The sequence below is a fragment of the Nilaparvata lugens genome, chromosome 7, assembly GCF_014356525.2.
Source record: "Nilaparvata lugens isolate BPH chromosome 7, ASM1435652v1, whole genome shotgun sequence".
NCBI lineage: Eukaryota > Metazoa > Arthropoda > Insecta > Hemiptera > Delphacidae > Nilaparvata > Nilaparvata lugens.
Window position 1 is genome coordinate 63,095,159 of NC_052510.1, and position 24,582 is coordinate 63,119,740.

General features: G+C 32.3%; 2 protein-coding genes across 4 annotated transcripts in view; one reads left to right on the plus strand and one right to left on the minus strand.

Moving 5' to 3' along the window:
- The first annotated feature begins 6,035 nt into the window (after nt 1-6,035).
- Nucleotides 6,036-24,582, plus strand: part of LOC111058380 (monocarboxylate transporter 12) — a 119,594-nt gene continuing 101,047 nt past the window's right edge. The window contains exon 1 of the mRNA XM_039432018.1: nt 6,036-6,228. Coding sequence (XP_039287952.1) covers nt 6,064-6,228 — 165 coding nt within the window. The 5' untranslated portion in view covers nt 6,036-6,063. The remainder of the gene's footprint in view (nt 6,229-24,582) is intronic.
- On the minus strand, nt 19,967-23,829 carry LOC120352501. 3 transcript variants are annotated; one of them, XM_039433369.1, is made up of 2 exons: nt 23,755-23,829; nt 19,967-22,354 (listed from the first exon to the last, which is right to left on the minus strand). In XM_039433369.1, the coding sequence occupies exon 2, from the start codon at nt 22,334-22,336 to the stop codon at nt 20,585-20,587; it is 1,752 nt and encodes a 583-aa protein (XP_039289303.1). In that variant the 5' UTR covers nt 22,337-22,354; nt 23,755-23,829; the 3' UTR covers nt 19,967-20,584. The 3 variants fall into 3 exon arrangements, with proteins under 3 accessions (XP_039289303.1, XP_039289301.1, XP_039289302.1); XM_039433367.1 differs by having other exon boundaries at nt 19,967-22,372; nt 23,753-23,829; XM_039433368.1 differs by having other exon boundaries at nt 23,733-23,812.

Genomic DNA, 24,582 nt, shown 5'->3' on the forward strand with positions numbered 1-24,582 from the left:
AAGAAGAGAGGGTGAGGAAGAAAGGAAAACTCCAGTAGCTATGGTCTTGAAATAGAAGCGTGACTACTAAGATGAAATAAAAAAAGTTTTCAGTGGTTTACCTGCGGCAAATAGCATGCTCACTGTTCATGAAGCTTGTGAGTAATTATTTTAGAAAGAGGGAGAGAAGTGATGATGAAGAGAGGAAAATAAAAAGTGGGAATGAGGTGGAGGTGTGTGTAAAGAAGAGGGAAAGATCAACGCCCACGTGAGAAAAAGGGAAATGAACGGAGAATTCTTCTATTTCTGATTTTTCTCCCCGATAAATTGATACAGTATTCTCATTCTCAAATAAGTTTGGTCTTTTGTTGAAAGTTATCTTAATTCTTTCTAGATTCTAAAGATATAAATTATAAATTAATAAATTTTAAATTGATTGTAAATGATAAATTATGAATATCAAGATTTTCGTTAAAATTATTTATTCTTTCTAGATTTTATCTAGATTCTAAAGATATAAATTATAAATTAATAAATTTTAAATTGATTGTAAATGATAAATTATAATATCTAGAATTTTTCGTTGAACGTTATCTAAATTCTTTCTAGATTCTAAAGATATAAATATTATAAATTAATGAATTTTAAATTGATTGTAAATTATGAATTATGAATATCTAGAATTTTTCGTTGAAAGTTTTCTAGATTCAACTAGATAAAGCATAGTCATCACTAAATCACTAATGTTATTTAGTTTTAAAAATTAGAAACAGTCTTATTATAATAATTATCATCATCAGCTATTCAAAGCCCAACAAAGCTCATCAAATTACAATATTATTTTATTAATTTATTTACTGATCAATTAAATCCAAATAAAACAAGATTCAAATGAGGTTGAAAGGATTTTCAGGCTTGAAACCTTGACACAATAAGGTTCTAGGCTATAAATAAAAATAGAAATCTTAGTACTATAGCCTACTCTTTTAAAAATTATTTACAACATGTTTCGGCTATATGATGCCATTATAAAGTGATTGGAAAATAAATAAAATGGCATAGGTTCTAGGCTACATATAGTGAATATTAATAATAATATTATCATCAGCTATTCAAAGCCCATCAAAGGTCAACAAATTACAATATTATTTTATTGAATATTCTACTGATTAATTAAAGCAGAAACATTTAAAAGAAATTGAAAAGGATTTTCAGGATTGAAACCTTGATACAATAAGGTTCTAGGCTATATAAAGTTAGATTATATTTTGTGTGTAAGTTCCACGAATCCTTTTTCTCAATTTGGTTGTAAGTTCTTAGTTTATATTGAATGAATATTTTCTGCAACTTAGGTCCACGCACAGGTTTTACCTTGTAGGCTAATCCTTAAAATGGATGGACTCCTCCATAGATGATGTTTGCAGGTAATTATTTGGTTAATATGTATCAAACTTGTTTTGTGTGTGAAATAAATTGAATTGAATTGAATTGAAGATACACTTTAAACTATTAGCATTGTGATGTGTCAGATATGTACACTTTAAATAATAGAAATAAAGTGTATAGTCTATAATATAATAAAGGAAAGAATCGGCTTATAAAAGTACAGGATAGGAAATTCACTAATGACACATCATCACGTCTGAACTACTGGAGTGATCAACTTGAAATTTTGCATATAGATTCACAATTCACCGAGGATGGTTATAGGCCTATTTTAAATTCTTCAAGATTTCAGTATGTCAAGTTTTTAGTTTTTAAATAGCTAATAGCTAGAGGGATTAAATATATGTATAGGTACTGTTTTTATTTAAAATTTATTTTTAAATGAATAAATTGAAACAGGGAAAAATTGTCAAGCTTTTAATTGGACTCTTGTGGAGCAAGGATAACTGTTGGTTTATAATAAAGATTAGTTTAATAGCTAGAGGGGTTAAATATAAATGTATACTGTTTTTATTGAAATTGTAATTTGAAATGAATAAATTGAAACAGGAAAAAAATTGTCAAGCTTTTAATTGGACACTTTTGGAGCAAGGATTACTGTTAGTTTATAATAAAAATTAGTTTAATAAAAATTAATATATCAGTGCTTCCCATTCTATCACGATGTTGACAGTCCACAATAAATCTAATTATATTAAAATGAATCTTATTATCTAATTATATTTTTTAGTAATATCATTATATTTATATTACATTATTTGCTAAGCGTGAGTGGATCACTGAAACATATATATAGCATATAGTTGAAACTAAATAATAGCATTATTATAGTAGGCCTATAGCCTACAAGCTGAAACCCCACAAGTTACTATATGCATCAACCCCTGGTTTCACAAGCTCCAAGTCCTGCAGTGTAAAGGTAGCTATGAGACGGATTCAAGCTAACTAACAGTTTCTTTGTAATTTTGTTCAAGTTGACTCAACAAAATTGTAATATTCCAATACTTTTTTCGATAAATATTTAAATGGTGGCTATATTGAAATGCATTTTAGAAATATTCATGTTGGATTTTTGTTTAATAATTATTAAATATTCAAGTGTTGTAGTGAATGTGCTAGCTGTTTCATTGTAATGTTGTTAAAGTTCACTCAACAAGATTGTGATATTCCAGTCATTTTTTTAAATAAATATTTATTGATTAATATGGTGACTTCTGAAATGTATTTTTAAATTGTTTAACTCTTCGTGTTGTAGTGAGTGTGTTGTTGTATTATATATACACAGGGTGGGTGAAAAGTCCGAGAACGGCATAATATTTCATACGGTGCACAAAGGTAATTTGACGGTGGGTGTGATTGGGGATCCTACTCAAATTGAAAAAACTACTTTACAATGAATATTGAGCCGTTCTCGGATTTTTCATCCTTTCTGTATATATACTTTGAATGATAAAACTACAAAGAAATACTCTGCTGTAAAACTTTTATTTCTCTAGAGTTTGTTTGATACGGGTGTACGAGTAGCAATTACTGAATCTAGTTTCTCAAAAATGGTTTTATTATTATAAATATCAAATATTTTATTATAGAATTAAATAGTGGTGGTGACAATTCGAAATCGTTTTATACAATTTGCATTGTTTTTTCAATTTATTATCTACTAGCAGGTTGCTCCACAAGGGTCTAATTGAAAACTTGACAAACTGAAAACTTGACCTGCTGAGATCTTGAAGAATTTAAAATAGGCCTATAATCATCCTCGGTAAATTGGGAGTTTATATGCAAAATTTCAAGTTAATCAGTTGAGTAGTTGAGACGTGATGATGCGTCATTCGTGAATTTCCTATTCCGTACGTGTATAAGCCAATACTTTCTTTTATAATATTATAAATATCTTTATTTACAAATAATGATTTGTTGTGTGTTAAGCTGGGATTTCAATTTTTGTTTTGCTGAGTGTGATGTCCACAAGAGCTGTAGGTTTGTGCTTGGCTATGAGACGGATGATGATAGATTAGAAACCTTATTCATGTGATTAACAATATTTTCATACACTTTATAAAAACACTATATACACTAATTCACAATAAATAACAATATAGCCAATTATTATTCATGAGTATTTTTCACAATATGAAGGATATTAATGAATTCCATTCATCAGAATGAAGATGGACTGCTATTTTGAACAAATTTAAATTTTATAATATACGATAATATTTTAATATTGTAGTGTATCTTTATACTAGAGTAGTTCTGTGAACAGTATTCCTCGCGCTCAGTGAGTTACATTGACCTGTTGTTATGTTTTCTCAAAAATTAATAAATAATTTATCAATTAGAAATGTCTAGAAAAAATCCTAAATAAACATAGAGCTTTCTGTCCTATATCGTACCGTGACGTGTCGTCCCGGAATGTGAGTGTGAGCGCTGTTATCAGGTCTGGCTGCAACTGTCTACAACGTTGATGGAAAGTTACAATTTTCAAGATGTTCGATGTTTTTGAACGGGTAGTATTATAGTCAACTGTCTACTAACGTTAATGGAAAGATACAATTTCAAGATGTTCGATGTTTTTGAACGGGTAGTATTATAGTCCACTAGACAGCTGATTTATGATGAATAATTCTATAGTCTGATTTTTACTCTAATATTGGCGTATGAAGGAGGCTCCTTTTTCCTTTTATATTATCCTTGAAATGCAAAATTTCCAAAAACCTTGTATATACGTCGACGCGCATTTAAAAAGGAACATACCTGTCAAATTTCATGAAAATCTATTACCGCGTTTCGCCGTAAATGCGCAACATAAAAACATATAAACATATAAACATTTAAACATACAAACATTGAAACATTAAGAGAAATGTCAAACCGTCGACTTGAATCTTAGACCTCTCTTCGCTCGGTCAATAAATCATAAACCCGCGGGTTTTCAACAAATAATAATTGTTGTCGGTTCTTGGAAAAGGATATAACAGTAATCCTTCTCATTTATAAGATGATGAGGGATAAGTCGATAAGTTGTTTTATTGGAGATTGATTGTTTTTGTATTTTGTCAATCGATTATTGAGTTGGACATTTCAGAGCTACTGGAATAACTTCAATTATTGTATGATGAACTTGCATGGAATTCAATTGCTTGCTGTCTCCAGTAGCAACGATAGAAGTGCTGGAATTTCAATTGATGAATTGTTTGAGCTGACATAGTGGTGTCGGCTGGAATCTCAATTGTATCTTCAATCAATTAATGTCCGTTCTTGGTTGGTGTGAAGCGGCCGCATGTTTCGAATGGTTACTAAGTTTGGATGACTTCTTAATCAATAAATTAGGGGAACAATTTAGGAGTGTTCCAAAAGAGGCGTTGAGACATGAGGAATGTTTTGAGAAGACTTTGGAGGAGTTTAGGAGTGTTGAAACTTGAGGAGTTTGAAGGATTGATAGAGGATAGAGAAGGAGTTAGAGAGATGGGAATAGAGATTGGTATGGTGAGGTCCACGTTATAATGGCAGTGTTTGATCAGCAATGGTATAGCTATCCTTGTCTATCATTCAACAAAGCGGATAGCGCTATCTCTTTCTCGATTTACTCTGTTGCAAGATCGTCTTTTAACAATGTAGGATTGATAATTAATTAACAAAATATTTAATCTTTATTATGTAAATTCATTATGAAATTATTGAAAAATATAATTTCTTGCTCAGTAAAGTATAATTGATGATTTTAAACGAGAATGAACAGTTAATATTACATCAATAGACCTGTATCAGCTACCGTCTATAGAAGTCATTGACAAGACAGATATCTCTTTCTCGCTTTACTCTGTTGCAAGATCGTCTTTTAACAATGTAGAATTGATAATTAATTAACAAAATATTTAATCTTCATTATGTAAATTCATTATGAAATTATTGAAAAACATAATTTCTTGCTCAGTAAAGTAGAATTGATTATTTTAAACGAGAATGAACAGTTAATATTACATCAATAGACCTGTATCAGCTACCGTCTATAGAAGTCATTGACAAGACAGAGGTTCGGCAACGTTGTTCTTCTATCTTTCTCCACTGCCATTGTAACGTGGACTTCACTTGAGAACTATATTGTGAGGTTCACTTTTCCTTATAAATAACCTCAATGAAATCTTAGGATTTATTATACTGTATCATTTTAATAATTGAGATGCTCGATATCAATTGTTGTTTTTTTTTAATCTTTAATAAACTAATAAAAAAATAATATTGGCTTATACATGTACGGGGTAGGAAATTCACAAATGACGCAACATCACGTCTGAACTACTGGACTGATTAACTTGAAATTTTGTTTATAGATTCTTAATTTACCTATGATCATAGCTATTTCCTTGAATAGAATGTATTCATCAAAACCCCCAGATGAATTCGGTCAGATAAGAAATTAACATTCAAAATTGGAAATAATTTCAAAATCAAATTATTAAACTTCTATTACAAGAAAATGAACATTCATTAAAAGCGCGTGCAGTATTTTCATAACACTTCACATTTAAACAATTCTGACACATTAACGTGGAACTTTCTATTGGATTTTTAAGCTGATGATTATTTGATTTTCCTTTGAAATAACATGAGCTTTAGACAGTGAAACAGTGAAATATGTCAGTGAGACTGGATAAGCCTCGCAGGTTAATATGTAGACGTTCGAATAATAACCAAAGTGAACAAAAACATACTAATAATGGTGAAAAACAGTCAGACTTTGGTGTGAGAGTGGTTAAGAAAATCAAGACACCTAAAACCAAATCAACCAATGGAAATAAGGTTAGTCATTTTCTACATAATAGACGTTATAAATCTTGTTGGAAAATTTGAGTAGTATATCTTGTACTAATTAGTAACTTAATAGGCTCTTCCTTTCCACAATAATTTAAATAATCCATAAAATAATAGAATGTTGTATTTATAGATAGATAAAATGTATTTCTCAATTCCTAGTTTCCTTTTATTCTTTGATAGAATTCTAAATTTTACAATCAATTCTAAAATTCAAAGGGAATAATAATAAGATGTTGATAAATTATTAATTTTAAGAATTATTATTAGAAAAGGATATATATTTTCTCATCAAGGAAAATTATATTTAGGAAACATTGAAACCTATTATAAACATTCATTATATATTAAAAAACATTGAAATATATTATAATTTCAGCTAAATTTGGTTTCAATGTTTCTCAAATATAATTTTCCGTGATGAGAAAATTTATACTCTTTACTAATAATAATTCTTAAAATTGAATAATATTATTGACATCTTATTATTTTTCCTTTGAATTTCAGCTAAATTTGGTTTCAATATTTCTCAAATATAATTTTCCATGATGAGAAATATATATATTCTTTTCCAATAATATTCTTGAAATTGAATATAATAATAATATACGAAATATTATTATAAAAAAAAATAAGAAATTGAATTATTTTTTAACATGTTATTATTTTTTTCTTTGAATTTTAGAAGAATTGTTTGTAAAATTGAGAGTTCTATCTATTTATTAAGTCTCAGCATAGAACAATAGAAACTAACTATGTTAGAGTATTTTATATCCTCTTTGGTATCAGTTAGTTAATTCTAATTTCTTCAATTTGTGTTATATCATTCTATTTTTTAAATCTCTTTCATCAACTTCTATGGGGCTAAGTTCTGACTTTGGTGAGGTCCACATTGTAATGACAGTGGAGAAAGTTAGGAGAAAAACGTTGCCGATCCTCTGTCTTGTCAATGCCTTCTATAGACGGTAGCTGATATACAGGTTTATTGATGTAATATTAATTGTTCATTCTCGTTTAAAATAATTAATATGTTTTTAATAAGTCAGAAATTATATTTTCAAATAATTTCATAATGAATTTTAATAATTAAGATGAAATATTTTGTTAATTAATTTGTAATTCTAAGATTTGGCAACAGAGCAAAGCGAGAAAGAGATAGCGCTATCCGCTTTGTTGAATGATAGGCAAGGATAGCAATAACATTGCTAATCAAACTCTGCCATTATAACGTGGACCTCACTATAGACTTATGTTGGAAAAATGTGATTTTTCATTGAACTCTTTGTTAACCTAATCCTAATTGAAATAAATGCTCATAATAATGAATAAATCAAATTCAAATTCAAATATTCTTTATTCCATACAAAATACAGATTACATTGTATTACAGAGCATGTTTTACTGGAATACCCCTACAAGACTATTCGTCTGAGTAATTCGTTCAAATAATCAATTAAAGTAGATAATACTTGTAACTTCTCATAAAATTCTAAAAATACCTAGCATTTCTTATTATCTTGAACTACTGTGTTTATCAAGATAGTAAGAAAATCACAAATAGCAGAAATAACTTCTTTTACGAGGCTCTAACTCATAATACCTACTTCGAAGGTCTTATCCGAAAGTGTAAATCTGTAGCTCCTATACCCACCTTACCTCATTTTTTATATTATAGAGGCTGGAATAAAGACAGACGATAGTAAAATAAAGTATTGATTTTCTCATAAACAGCTAATGTAGGCTACATAAAAAAAACTGGGTCGTTCCTTTGATTTTGTGGCCGAGAAAATCTAATAATTTTCGTCTTTGTAGTGATAGAAAGTAATTCAATTTGATCTCGGAAAATCTATTTAGGACAGCCTTTCATTACTATAGTGACAAACTCAGAGCAAATTCTGTCAGCGTTGGTTTTATGAGAAGTCTTGATGTTATTCATATAGAATACTGACAGTGTAAACGTGAAACTCATCAATGTAACAAGAAGCTTCCTCTCATAATTATAGAAAGAGAAAGAATTTATGAATAGATCTCTGAGGCCCGGTTCCACAAAAGCCGGTTAAATTGTAACCGTGATTAATTCCAGGAGAACCAATCAGAGAAGGCGTTTTTTATAAGACGGCTTCTCTGATTGGTTCTCGTGGAATTAATCACGATAAAAATTTAATCGACTTTTGTGCAACCGGCACTCAATCTACAGATTCTTTCTACAGATTCTTTGACTTAAATATTTAGAATATATTGTTTCACTGTAGACCTGTGGTGTATAGATGAAATTTGATAAATTATTTTAGGTAGTTTGAAATTAAAATATTTGATAATTGCTAATAGAGAATTTGGTTATAGATAGAATTAATAATTTAAATGCTTTAAAAATTGCATTTTTTGTGTAGTTGAGAAGTTTGATATTGTGGTGATAATTCATATTGAATGAAAAAGACTAAGAAATTGTCAAAAAAACACTGGTTTATTGATAATTAGAAAGACCGGTTTCGGTTATTACACCATTGTCGATCTCTGATAAACTTACCGAAACCGGTCTTTCTAATTATCAATAAATCAGTGGTTTTTTGACAATTTCTTAGTCTTTTTCATTCAATTAAAAATTGCAGTTCAAAAATTATTAAAAGATTAAAATATTAAGTTTATTTTTTTTTTGTCCTGCAAAATTATTTCTTCTATATTTGAATATTTCCTATTTTAGTGATAATAATGTGAAATATTTCTTCTTTTGAAGCATCTAAATTTAAAAATTGACATTGTGAAAATTATCAAGTAGGCCTACTGAAAATTCTGTGAAGTTAACAACTACAAGACTTGACTTATTTCGGACTATGTGTAACCTTATCTAAATTTGGGAGAGGAATAGCACAAGGTTACCTTATTTTTCTCTCCCTCTCTTACCTTCGTTTCTCGAGGGTTAAGTGTAAGAGAGGGCCAACTGCGCCCTAACGTCGCCCTCCCAGGTATAAAATAAAGGCAGTCATTCTATTCTATTCTATTCTATTCTATTTTGATGATCTACTTATTGTATTAATCAATAAAGAATCAATCAATCAATAAATCACCATTAGAATTAAGAAGTTATAGACCTGCCAGATCATTTTTGTTGAAGTACGCAGGTCTACAAGTACTTGTACCTAGGTACCTATAATGGTACTATTAATTTAATAGTAGCCTACTTCATACAAAATTTTACCAATAAAATGAATTTTAAGGTGAAATAAAAGAGAGTTATCAGTTCCACATAATTTGTTCCAGCCAAACAATAGTTTCATGCACTTTTAATCAGTACCTACCTAGTTTGAATAAACTTAGTTTTATTGCACAATATTTAAAACTAATAATAGTCGTAGGCTAAACGCTACATAAATATTATAATTGGCAATATTTCAGCCTGCCACATAAATTAATGATTATTTTGTTTTAAAAATAATATTTGAAAAGTGCTAATAATTGCTCCAGTGTCTGTTCTTTTAATTGAAGTTAATCAAGCGATTCCTAACTTCTTGTTAAGCTGACCACAAAATAACTCAAGCTCAACACTGCCAAAATTAATTAATTGCAAGGCTCAAGAACACTTGTTTCAATCAAGTGACGCCGTTTAATCTTCTCTCCGTCCTTTTTTGATGAGTTATTTGTTAACTTGCCTGTTTCACAATGGAATTCATGGATGGAACATTTTTCTATTAACAGGACATCATTATGTTTGCTTCTTCTACAATATTTTCGTATGATAATGAATTACAATGTTAACACATGTTTTTTAGCATCTAAAATTGAAAATCACTTTGTGGAAATGATTAAGAACTGAAATTTTTTGTAAATAACAACTACAAGACTTAACAACTAAATACTTGAGGACTGAAAATTTTGTGACTTGAAGAACTACAAGACTTGACTCATTTCGGACTATGTGTAACCTTATCTAAATTTGGGAGAGGAATAGCCCATTACCTCATTACCTCATTTTTTCTCTTCCTATCATTTTTGATGATATACTTATTGTATGAATCAATAAAGAATAATATTCTAATAGGATTTTTATCTATATGTGATCACAGGAAGGTCATCTATTTTATTATTATTTATATGCTAATGATAAACGAATAAACCTAGATGGTTCATGATAATTATTAGGCTAATAAGAATAATGATATGTTCACAAAAAGTTGCCTTTTTTGAAAGTATTGCTTGCTTGAATTTGGCATTAGTAAGCTGTTTATTAGAAAATTTTCATTTGTTGGTTTGTAGAATTATATTGTCATAATAGCAGTAATTATGTTCTCAAAAAATTGTCCTACATTTTTTGAAAGTATAGCTTGCTTGAATTTGCTACAAAAACGTTGTTTATTGGACAATTTACATTTGATGGTTTGTAGAATTATTTTGTCATAATGGCAGTAGCCTAATAAATTTCTAGAAAAGATGTCGAAGTATTCAAAGTAGGCTGCAATATTATTATTTATTCATTCGTTCTTAAAATGCTTAAAAATATATTTGAAATTAATTTTTTAAAACCTGAAGATGGTGTGAACACTGAAACTAGTTGTTATAATTCGTATATTTTGATCTATTATTTTATTAATTTCAAAATTTTATTAAGGGTACTATAATCCTATTTTATAATTATCCATTCCTATAAACTAGAAATCTTATAAGTTATTTCAGGTAAACACCAGGTTCAAATAGAGTAAATTCATAAATTTAATAGAAAAGTAGAAATGCAAGGATCAAAGATCTTGCTGTAAATTGGTTACAATATATAATTAATAATATTATCAATTATTGGACTTCAATAATTAAGTAGATCTCTAATACACACTTTTTACTTTTTTAGGTACCTACTCTCTTACTAGTATTTCCACTCGTATTTTATTCAATATCGTTTCAAAATTAAGTTAATTATAGCATGCTGTAATCTTAGATCCTTGCTTTTAATTCAACATTTATTAACTATTTATTAAATTTATGAATTTATTCAAGTTGGACACGGTAATATGATACTAAAAATCAATTAAAATTTGTCTGAATTTGTCTCTATCAAACCTGACTACTCAATTAGAATGAAATTGAAGATAAAAGTGTTAATAAATAAGCAAAACTATACCATTGATTCAGGCTAGAATATTCAAACTTTGAAGAAACTGCCGCTCTTTCAATTCTAGTTCGTTTGTTGACACATAGAGTTCGTGGTCATCTTGAAATCTTTCTTGTAATTTCCTTCAGCCACCGACCAGTCTCTTGCTTATGATAATATTTCCATTTCCAAATTTCTTATCAGATTTTAAGTGTGCGCGGTTTGATAAGATATTTCCTTTTGCATACTTTTCTTTTGAAATAAATACTTACTATTTATTTTATAAACTGGTAAGTTATAAAGTCAACTTTTTTAAATAATCTAGGTATTATTTATTACAGTATATTGTTTCATTTTCTGTTTTTTATTACAATAGTGTCCGTTTAATTATGTTCAGAACTCAATTTCAAAATGAGAAGATTATACGGTACTATTAAAAATTATTTATAAAATATATTTTCTTCAGTTATTGAACTAGATTACCGAATGTGGGGAATATTTCAACTAATATTAATAGGGAATTGTTTTAACATTTGAATGAGAATGCTAATTTATCCATTTTTTATCACCGGTACGGTATCTGATTTCAGGATAATGTGAATTACCAGAAATGGCTGTACTCTAGTAACATTACGAAAAACCACCCAAATAAATTATATAGGTAGTGTTATTCATCAAATTAAGATAGTAATAATGGATAATTTTATAATTTTTTGTTGCAGGTAAGTGGAAAATTGATGGAACATTTTTAGAACTTCATTGTTTTGAAGGTAAGAAGAAGAAATACATTGTCTTTTTTCTTTAAGGCTAATTTTAATATAAATAAAAATATAAATTTCAGTACACTTTTAAATTATTTTGTCACAACATATTTCGGACATTAATGCCCGAAACATGTTACAAAATAATTTATAAGCGTACTGAGATTTATATTTTTGGTACTTCTTGATACATTTCTGCTGCATTGCCAGTTATGAATTATCGATTATGGATATATTTTATGGTAGGCCTACGTTATAATGGTACCGTAGTGGAGGAAGATAGGAGAACAGCGTTGACGATTCTGTGCCTTGTCACTGCCTTCTATGGAGGATAGCTCATACCGGTATATATCAATCAAGAATATATCCGGTTATATCTGATGTAATTTCAACTTTTCATTCTTATTTAGAATAAACAGTTCATTCGCCAAGAAAATAAGTAAACGAGTAAATATTTATCTCAAAATAATTGAGATAAAATATTTAAATTAATTATATTTCTACATTGTTGAAAAATGACCTGGAAACGTTGCGGAGGTAGAGAAGGATAGCGGTATCTGCTTTGTCGAGTGATAGACAAAGATAGCAGCACCAGTGTTAATCAAATATACTGTCATTATAAAATAATTGATCTCACTAGCCTATATAGTTGTTCATCAAAACATCAGTATTGGCAGAGGAAACTACCGGTATTACAATAGACATTGCGAAGAAAATAGGAAAGTTGCAAATGATATGTAGAACTATCAGCAGGACTTTGGGTAAAAAAGCTAAAACAGATACAATTATGGAATTTTATAAGGTAATGGCCGCTCCAGTCCTCCTCTATAGTAGTGAATCATGGGTTACTACGAAGCCACTTGAAAGTAGAGTGCAGGCAGCCGCGATGAGATTTCTCCGAAGAACCTACATGACTGTTTATTCTATGGTATTGGATAATAAGGTTCAAGTAAATAAGATGATAAACTATTATGTATATATCAACATAATATTAGCGGAGTATGGTTCGGAAAATATTCATGTTTGTTGTCCATTAGTCAAGATATTATAGACTGAGTAAAAGGAAGGAAGTCATGGAAAAATTATGGTTTGTTAGAGTGACAGAGATTCAGTAAGAGAGCAAGAGAGAGATGAAGAGAGAGAGACAGAGGGAGAGGCAGAGAGAGTGAGTGATAGAGCGAGAGAAGAGAGTGAAATAATGATTGATTGATTGATTGAGTACTTTATTTATGTAGATTACAATATATACTGGTTCATACACTTATATACAATAGCTTACAATACAGCAAAATTATAGATGAATTAACATAATATAGACTAAGAAAATAATTATTGAACTGTATATGATATGAAAAAATCAATTTGTAATAACTAAAGATAATAATTATTGTTATGCATCTACATAAATTGGCGGAGATTTGGACATAACAATGTCCATTCTTCGGAAACAATATTCAAAATATCCTTCCCACTCACTCTCTACCAAAAATGATGAGAGAGAAAGGGATAGAGAGAGAGCATAGAGTAGAGATACCGTTTGTCTCTTAAAAACTTACCGATTATTTGGCTCTAGAGAGAGTGAGATACAGAGAGAGAGATTCAGATTCAGATTCAGATTCCTTTATTGATGTGTTTAACAAAACATAATTCAACTTACGTTCTAGCGTTAAAAAAAAATACCAGTAGCGGTAAAATGACATGGTGAATCATATTAAACTGATGAGTTAGGACTTCAGGTCCTCTCTGCTACACAGCCCTTTACATTACATACAAATGAATACTATTAATAACAAAATCAAGATTAAAATAAAATATTGAGAGAGAAAGGGTGTTAGAGTGTGTGAAAGAGAGAGAGAGAGAGAGAGTGAGTGAGGGTGTGAGCGATTAGGAACTTTCAGAACTGTATTAGTTGCCCGTATGATTTGAATGAAGGCGTAGTATATTATATCATCATCATCTTCTTCTTCTTCTTCTTCTTTTCCTCCTCCTACTCTTCACCCACCTCCTCCACCTCATCATTCTCCTCCTTCTCCTCCTCCTCATCCACCACCTACTCCTCTTCCTCCTCCTCCTAATTGAGAGTGGTGTTATCGTTGTAATGTGGCTGAGTGACGTCACGACATAGACCTACTGATAAGGATATTGGAACTGTACTAACTGCTTTACTGAAACTCCCATTTCCATAATAGTATTATTTGTGTCTGGTATTTCACCCCCACCCCTCTCGCTCTAGCACACTGGTGTGGTGGATTGATATTAATTCTCTCTCTCACACCCTCTCGCTCCAACACACTGGTGCTGTGGGAAACTGATATTAGTTTTCTCTCTCTCTCTCTCGCTCTAGCACACTGGTGTTGTGAGAAACTGATAATAGTTCACTCACTCTCTGTCTCACTCTCTCTCTCTCTCACACACACACACACACACTATCTCTCACTCACTTTCTCTCTTTCTCACCAAGCCACAATATCACTGGCATGTTTACCCATCAAATAGCGCACACATCATCAGTTTCATCAGCTTGATGAAAATTAAACTACAACGAAAAAAGTGAAAAAGGAGAAGAAAAAGAAGAAGAAAAAAGAGGAGGAGGAGGAGGAGGAGGAGGAGGAGGAGGAGGAGGAGGAGGAGAAGGAGGAGGAGGCTAAGAAGCTTGAAGAGGTGGAAGATTAGAAGAAGAAAACGAAGGAGGTAATTTAGAAGAAGTGGATTGGGATGGAGAAGGAGAAGAAGAAGAAGTAAAAGAAGAAGGAGGAGAAGGAAAAGATCGAGAAGAAGGAGGATGAGAAGAAAAAGATCGAGAAGAAGAAGGAGAAGAAAAATATCGAGAGAAAGATGAAGGGGAAAAGAAAAAGATTTAGAAGAAGAAAGAGGAGAAGAAAAATATCGAGAAAAAGAAGGTGAAGAGAAAGAAGGAGGTAATTAAGAAGATGATGATTAGGAAGGAGGAGAAGAAAAATGAGGAAATGATTGAGAAGAAGAAGATGGGTAAAGAGAAGAAGTAGAAGTAGAAGATGGTGGAGGAGAAGAAGAAAAAGAAAACAAAAGAAGAAGAAAAAGAAGTTAGGAGTTAGGTTCTTTCACAACCCTTAAAGAAGAGGAAGGGAAGAAGAAGAAGAAGAAGAAGAAGAAGAAGAAGAGAAGAAGAAGAAGAGAAGAAGAAGAAGAAGAAGAAAGAAGAAGAAGAAGGAAAATGAGGAAGAAGGTGAACATGAAGATGCATAGTATTTATTATATTATTGTACTTTCCTTTGTGCGAAAGGTCTGTTCCCCAAGATGTTACAATAATTATTGAGTCCAGCAATTTTGTAAATAGTAATTATGAAACGTAAAACTGAGCTGTAAAACTGAATGAGTTTCAATTATTGTACGCTGTAAACCAGTAAACGGAAAAATGAAATAAATGGTGGCAAAGTGCATAACTGCATAATTGTGCAGCTGCATTCTCTTGTTGCAATAAAATGCACTTTCACTTCCAACTCTGCAATGCAACGTTTTTGGGATGCTGGTGCGTTCTGCGCATGCGTCAAGTGCATTCTAAAATTGATCTGCGCAACAGATCTCTCGTCTTCAGACTCTGTCAGTATTACTCATTGAATAACATCGAAGCTTCCCATTTAAGAGATTCTGACAGTTTGCAGTGCAACAGCTTCACTTTGTCCCAAATATTTCAGTCAAAGCCAAGTTCACGGTTTTGTAGCTGTAACAAAAAAAATCTGGTGTGGCGCACTCACACAACTTTCCTTGCCGTTTTGAAAATTTATCACCTGATGCAAGTGTACACGCGCATCTCAAGTCTACTATTCAAAGATCTGCCAGTTGGTGACAGGATTATAACGCTGGATACACACGAAGTCTGCTATCTCTTCATAGTGAATGATTTAATAGAATCAACAGTTGCCAACAGTTTGCATTATTGAATAAACAAATTTTCTCGAATTTCGAGCTTATTTCCATTTTTAAGTGAAAATGTCACTGAACATTAATTGTAGAGATTTTTATGCTCAATCTTTTTCACTTGAAATTTTTTGTTTGAATTGTATCTGGAGCCTGATAATTGGGAATCTAAAATCACACTCTGCATTGATGGGGCTGAGCTCTTGGAATTTTCACAGATATGGGACTTGTGGCAGTTGATGGAGCTTATCAATGACTATTTTAGGTATAAATTTGACCAAAATCGTTGGAGCCGTTTTCGATAATGCGCGAAAAACCCTGTTTTTGACAACATTTTCGCCATTTTAGCCGCCATCTTGAATTGGATTTGTTCGAAATTGTTCGTGTCGGATCCTTATAGGGGAAGGTCCTTAAGTTCCAAATTTCAAGTCATTCCGTTTATTGGGAGATGAGATATCGTGTACACAGACGCACATACACTCATACACACACACACACACACACACACACACACACACACACACACACACACAACACACACACACACATACAGACCAATACTCAAAAACAACTTTTTTGGACTCAGGGGACCTTGAAACGTATAGAAATTTAGAAATTGGGGTACCTTAATTTTTTTCGGAAAGCAATACTTTCCTTACCTATGGTAATAGGGCAAGGAAAGTAAACGGCGGCCCGGTTCCACAAAAGCCGGTTAAATTTTAACCGTGATTAATTCCACTCTATTCCATTCTCAATCAGAGTAGCAGTCTTATCAAAAAAGCCTTCTTAAAGCCGGTTGAATTTTAACCGTGATTAATTTCACAAGAACCAATCAGAGAAGGCTTTTTTGATAAGACGGATTCTCTGATTGGTTCTCGTGGAATTTAATCACGGTTAAAATTTAACCGTCTTTTGTGCAACCGGCACTAAGTCTCGCAACTTGTTGAAGCTGATAAAACACTTTAAACATTTTATAAAAATGAAAAATTAAACATTTTAATAAAATGGAAAATAATATTATCTGCATTAGTATTTAAGCACATAATTAAATTGTGTTAGGTAGGAAAATTAGGTAGTTGCAAAATTTATTCATTACTAGCACCGTACTTTTTATTTAGTACCGTGCTTCGCAAGGGTCTAATTAAAAACTTGACAAACTGTAAACTTGACCAACTGAAATCTTGAAAATTTAAAATAAGGCCTGTAACCATCCCCGACGAATTAAGATTCGATATGCAAAAATTTCAAGTTAATCAGTTGAGTACTTCAGACGTGATGATGCGTCGCTCGTGAATTTCCTATCCCGTACGTGTATATTCTTTTTGTAAGCCAATATTCTTTCCTCTATTAACCCGTGCTTCGCAAGGGTTAACCACTTTAAAATTGTGTAGGTATAGAGAAAATATAGAATACGAAGTTATCCCATGGTATGGGTTGTTTATGTTTCAAATTTCAAGCCGATTTCATGATAACTCAAACCGATTACTGTCGACTACTGTCTATTATTACTGTTTTGATGGGGTGAGAGTGTAAGAACGGCAAAGTATGAAAGACGTCACATAGCTTTACGAAGAATAAATACTAGGACTATAAGCTTGAGTTAACAGTGAAATTTGGAACATAAACATCCTATACCATGACATATCTTCTCATACTATCTTATCTCCATGTTTATACTCTGCTAGATCTAATAAACATTGAGGCTCAGATATCACATAAATCCAATTGAATTTAACCACCGTAAAGTGACGTCATTGCACTGACATCTGATTTGTTTTCAATGATTCTCCTGACACATCACTTCCGTTAGAAGACGTTAGTTGTTAGATCATTCTACGGCGGTTAAATTTTGGTGTTTTTTAACTGGTATTCAAGAATGGGTCACTAGCTTATAAATCACTTTAAACAACAGTTTTTGTATCAATATAAATTTAATAACAAAAATTCAAACTTCGATCGATTTTTAAATCATAATTCAAATCAAAAATACAAACTTTAACGTTCCATTTTTTATGAAATAATATTGTAACTTAATTGACTATTAAATGACTCACTGTAGTATATAATATTATTATCAAATATATAACGCATAATTCACACTAGATAATAATATCGTTATCATGAAAGAAAAACCAACAATAGATGTGTTTCTAAACGCATCTTATTTTATATATGTGGAATTCATCTTAACTTGATTCCAAACATGTATTTAATATATTTTTCTAAAGTCTATCTATTTTAATCTCAGGCAATTATTGATTTTAAGGCATTAATGATTTTTATAAACTATTAAGTTAACTATTACGATTCAGTACGCTTTTGTAGCCTAAGTTATAATCTATGATGGAAAGACAAGATTATCAACAGTCTTGACAAGTTACATTAATTTGGTCGATTAGTTTGAGATACATCATCTATATAGTAAATATATATTTTAATAACAATAGCAAAATTGTTTTAATCATACTATTTGAATAATTAAATAATTTTTCAAAGCACTTATGGTGGATCACATTTTTACTTAGGCCTAGATAGAAAGGACCGGTTGCACAAAAGTTGGTTAAATTTTAACCGTGATTAATTTCACGAGAACTAATCAGAGGCCTTTTTGATAAGACGGCTTCTCTGATTCGTTCTCGTGGAATTAATCACGGTTATAATTTAACCGGCTTTTGTGTAACCGGGCCTTGGAATTATAAATTGAAAAGTAAAGTGAATAATTTGTAATTATTTATACAAAATAGATTAGAGAAAATGTGGTGTGTTTTTGAACAAGTTTCAATTCAAAGTAGAAAAAAATTGGGTTTAGGTGATGAGTTAGGCCTATAAAAAAATTATACTATAGTGAGGTCCACGTTATAATGGCAGTGAAGAAAGATAGGAGAACAACGTTGCCGATCCTCACCGTCTTGTCAATGCCTTCTTGACGATAGCTGATACAGGTTTATATATAAATGTAATTTATTAACTGTTCATCCTCGTTTAAAATAATCAATTATATTTAATTGAGCTAGAAATTATATTTTTCAATCATTTCATAGTTAAGATGAAATATTTTGTCAATTAATTATTAATTCTACATTGTTAAAAGCCGATCTGGCAACAGAGCAAAGCGAGAGAGAGAGATAGCGCTATCCGCTTTGTTGAATGATAGACAAGGATAGCATTAACATTGCTAATCAGACACTGCCATTATAACGTGAACCTCACTATGGAGAGTGTTAGAATTATAAATTGGAAAGTAAAGTGAATAATTTAAATTATAGATTCGTTAGAGAAAATGAGTGTTTTTAATAAGTTTTAATTCAAAGTAAAAATAGAATTGGGTTGAGGTAATGAATTAGGCCTATAAAAATTATACCAGAGAGCTCAGGTAATGAGAAATAGAGCAAATGATTAAGTAAACAAGTTAATGAAAATACCAGTTAAAAATATATGGATAATTACACGAACGATTAGAGATTTGAAGTAAATAAGTAAGGCCTGATCAATAGATTCATAACAAAAATCATTCTTGGAAAGTAAATTCAGATAAGTTGAATGCATTAATCGCAGGAGAAAAATTGAATCTATAATGAAAAATTATACAAATTTGAGTTGATAACCATCAACTCTAATTATTATAAAACTCTATAACCCGGTTGCACAAAAGCCGGTTAAATTTTAGCCGTGATTTCACGACAACCAATAAGAGAAGGCGTTTTTTAAAAGACGGCTTCTCTGATTGGTTCTCGTGGAATTGATCACGGTTAAAATTTAACCGGCTTTTGTGCAACCGGCAATATGAATATCTTCATTTAGAGAACACTATACTGTACAACATTTGATTTGATGAACATTCTTATGAAGTTAATAGGCCTGTAGAAAAATTATTATCAGAAAAATATTTTCTTTAAAAAAGACAAGTTACTAATACTGTACTACATTCAATATTTGATAAGTCATATGAAGTTAATAGGCTTTTGGAAAAATATTAGTATCACTAGAAAAATACTCTATTTAGAAAAACAAGTGACTAATAAGTCCTTAATCAAATAATTAATTTCATTATATTATGAAAAACTTACGATTAGATAAGCCGATCTCTGGCATATCGTCAACTAGAAAAACACCCAAAGACAAATACCGTGAGATATTATAATATTTGTAATATCTTTGCCTTTGAAACTTTGAGAACACAAGTCACTTCGTATATATTATCACGTCCTATAATAATCCAAAAACACTGCTAAGAAATACTGAAATATCCTAATTTTCAACAATTTTATAACGTTGTATAATATATTATAGCGTCGTATATAATCCAATAGCACTGCTAGGAAATATCTTCATTTTCAACAATTTTTCGACGTCGTATATAATCCTAAAACACTACTATGAAATATTGAAATATCCTCATTTTTCAACAAGTCTTCAACGTCGTATAATATATTATCACGTTGTATATAATACAATAACACTGCTAGAAAATATCCTCATTTATCAGCAATTTTTCAACGTCGTATTTTATTATCACGTCGTATATAATCCAAAGGCACTCCTATGAAATATCCTCATTTTTCAACGTTGTATATATTATTATCACGTCGTATATAATCGAATAACACTGCTAGGAAATATCCTCATTTCTCAAAGATTTCACTTCGGATATGACGAGAGGCGACTCACAATCATTATTGACAATGTTTGTTGATTTAGAAGGCACTTGCGATATGGTGAGTTCCGAACCGGCCAGATGTTGATAAGGATTCAAAACTGGAACTTTGTTGATAAGAGAGTTGTTGCCAGACGCGTTCAAGGCCGGCGAAAGCTGTTTGTTCACGTAGGACACATTTGCATCCGATCTACTTGACAACGGTTCTTTCTTCACTGAGTTTGTCAAGAATTTCTGTCTGAAAAAACAATCGACGTCTGTTTTGGCTTTCCTATTTTGCTCCAGCTCCTCCAACTTCATTCTGTACGGCAGACAGGCTGATTGGATTGCGTTGAAACACATGAAGGCTCGATTTTTCAACGGGTCTTTACTGATAATTGTGCCGATCTCGTCGATTCGTTTGAAAATTTGTTCCAAGTCTTTCCTTGATAGCTTTGTTTCTTCCTCCCTCCCAAACGATGTAGCTTCGCCCTCTCCTTCCATCACCACACGGTCAGAATTGTCTACACTGTTATCGTTCTTATCACTGCCGTTAGTTTTCAGCACACATTCCAAGGGCAGACATTCCATCATGGCTCCTTCATCATCTTCTTCAAAATTGTTATCATTCTCACCCATCACATCGAAACTATGCACAAAATTCATGTTGCTATCTTCCGCCATGTCGTAATCTGTGTAGACGTAGCTGTTATCGTTTCTTATCATCGATTTCAGACCGCTGCGCCCCAAAAACCGATTAAACCAGCCCTTACTTGCACTGAAATCCGCTTTACACTCACTGTCTTTCAGTTTTAACTCGTCGAAAATCTTCTTCGCCATTTTTCGGATTTCGGTGGAGTTGGTAGCTCTCCCACTGCCCCCCTCACTACAAATCCAATTAATCAGATGCTCCTCCATTATCACAAATATATCTTGACGCGCTTTTAACAACCTCACCTCCCCGGAGACATTATGCGCCGCGTCCAAATACCTCTCCCGATTTTTGAGTATGCTATCCACCGTTGTCCAGGGCAGATTGTATTCTTTGGATATGTCACTAGTCCTCAAACCCTGGGTGCTTTTATCTATGATATTCAGTTTCGTTTGGAGATCAGTGAAACGTTTGGAGCGTTTTGAAATGTTTACAGGGTCGGTTATTTTTTTGAGCAGTTTTTTACGGTGGTTGTTAAGTGATGACTTATCCTTGATGAAATATTTGAGCGGTTTGTAGGTCGGATCGGATGTTCCATCCAGTTTGTTCCGAGTGATCGTTATCGGTTCGATTGTTGGCTGGTGTTGTTGAGGGTGATGATCATTCACAACAACATCAGAAGCCTCCTGTTGTTGTTGTTGTTGTTCTGGGGGTGATTCGGATCGTGTTATCTCCAGCACAAACTGATTAGGGTTGATTTTCTCCCCGGTTAACGCAGATTTGAGTCGGTTGAGTGTGTTGTAAAGAGGTTTGGGCTTGTCGAGTTTATGATAACTGAGGTTGTGTCGTGTGAAGGCCGGGTTACACTCATGGTTGTGTAGGAGATTACTGTCGATTACTGTCGCGGGTTCCCGGATTTTCAAATAGGCGCGACAGCCTCGCTTCGCGCACTTGTAGCGTTTCGCGCCACACGATAACGCCTTGTGGAAACCGAATTTGTGGTCTTCGACTATCAGTAGCTTTCGGTTGCGTTCGCTGTACATCACTTCGGCTTCGAACGTTGGTTTGGGCTCCATTTTGTCTGCTTCAATGAACTGTATCAAAGTGAGGAACTGTCAGTCTAGTTAGGCTCAACTCACACTTACGCAACTCAGGTCACTACCTCAGTAAACAAAGCCGTAGTGCATTCGTGTGACGTCAGCACAGGTAGGTCTTCTACACCAATAAAAATTCGTTTATATCAGCTGATCTATATCAGCTAGTGTTTTTATTGGTGTAGGAGCCCTACCTGTGCTGACGTCACACGAATGCACTATGGCTTTGTTTAGGTCGAGAAGAGACTCGACTGTATTCGAGAGCATGTGTTTCCAAATGGTGACACTCAGACCAGTCGATTCTAGTCTCCGCGACGTCACCATTTGGAAACACATGCTCTCCACTAGAGTCCAGTCTCTTCTCGACCTGAGTCGCGTAAGTGTGAATAATTGAGCCTTACACACACATCGATTTTAGGACGAACAATATTTTGTCGTCCTTATAAACTCTATTAGATTGAACAGAAGATGTCAAACAAATTATGTTTGTCAAGCTCAGTTTAATCTTATAGAATTCATAAGGACAGCAAAAAATCGATGTATGTGTAACAGGCCTTACACACACATTGATTTTTAGATGTACGATTTTTTGTCGTCCTTATAAATTCTATTAGATTGAATGTAACTTGACAAACATATGATGTGATCATGTGTTTGTCAAGTTCCATTCAATCTGGTAGAATTCATAAGAACGGCAAAAAATCATACTTCCAGAAATCTATTTGTGTGTTCAGTGTAACAACGCGACAATGGAGAGTAGGCTATATAGTGAGGTCTACGTTATAATGCAGTGGAGAGAGATAGAAGAACAACGTTGCGGATTCTCTTTCTTGCCACTGCCTTCTATATAGGGGATAGCTGATACCGGTATATCTGATGTAATATTAACTGTTCATTCTAGTTCAAAATAATCAATTATATTTTATAAACAAGAAATTCTATTTTTCAATAATTTCATAATTAAGATGAAATATTTTGTTAATTATTTATGAATTCTACATTGTTAAAAGACAATCTGGCAACAGAGCAAAGAGAGAAAGAGATAGCACTATCCGCTTTGTTGAATGATAGACAAGGATAGCAATACCATTGCTAATCAAACACTGCCATCATAACGTGGACCTCATTATGATAGAAATTTCCCAATCCTTGTCAAATGGCAATAATTATTGAAAACGTCCGAAAATCTATGTGCCGGTTGCAGGAAAACCGGTTAAATTTAACCATGGTTAATTTCACGAGACCAATCAGAGAAGGCCTTTTTTGTAAGGCGGTTTCTCTGATTGGTTCTCGTGGAATTAGTCACGTTTAAAATTTAATCAGTTTTTGTGCAACCGGCACAAAGTGTGTGTAACTGGGACGGGAACAACGTGACAGCCTCGCTATAGTGTAACTTACACTGGGAACAACGTAATAACGGGAACAACGCGTCAACGCACAAGGGAACAAGTAGAGATCACGAGTGATACAGTCTCTCTCCCGCCACTAGCTCTCACTTACTGACTCGAGTCTCGAGCCTCTAGCGGGAGCAATGCTCGGTAGGCCTGGTGGCGGGGTGGGGGCCGGGACTCCCCGGTACCCCCCGGGTGGGGACTCGCTGCCACGTGATGCATTCACGACTCTTTGGAACCGGTCAAATGAGGTCAAAAACCTCCGGACGGAAACGAGGCCATCTTGGTGTCCCGACAAATTAAAATAGCCGTTTTTCGTAATAATTCGCGTTGCTGGATTCTGTTGCTGATAATAAAATTGATTGTCATAAAAGTGGATTGTTGGTTGATGATAAACAGATGGATTCTAGTTTTTCGACAGTGGAACCCACAGTTATTAAACAGTTAGATAACATCAGAACTGCATAAACTAGAATGTAAATTAACTTACAAGTTTTAACTTTGATAAGTACTTTATTGAAATAGTAGATAATAATTTATTCTTTCATTCATTTATTGTATAAAACACTATAATCATAATACAATTATTACATTGGAGGAAAAACTAGGCTGAGCCTGTACTATTTCTCTCCAAAAATGTTGATAAAATGTTAATGTTGTCCAAAAGTTAAGGTTACCTATGTAATCACACACTGCTTCGTCACTTGATTTTCGGTCCAAGAATAATTATTTGAAAATTTTGAATTTTGAAGGTTGATGTTAAACTCTAAATGAATCGCAAAATGTATCACAATAAATTGAAATTAAATTATTTTATTTAATTTATAATAGATAAAT

Coding starts and splice junctions, on each gene's coding strand:
- LOC120352501 (XM_039433369.1), bottom strand. CDS start 22,336: ATGGAGCCCAAACCAACGTTCGAAGCCGAAGTGATGTACAGCGAACGC.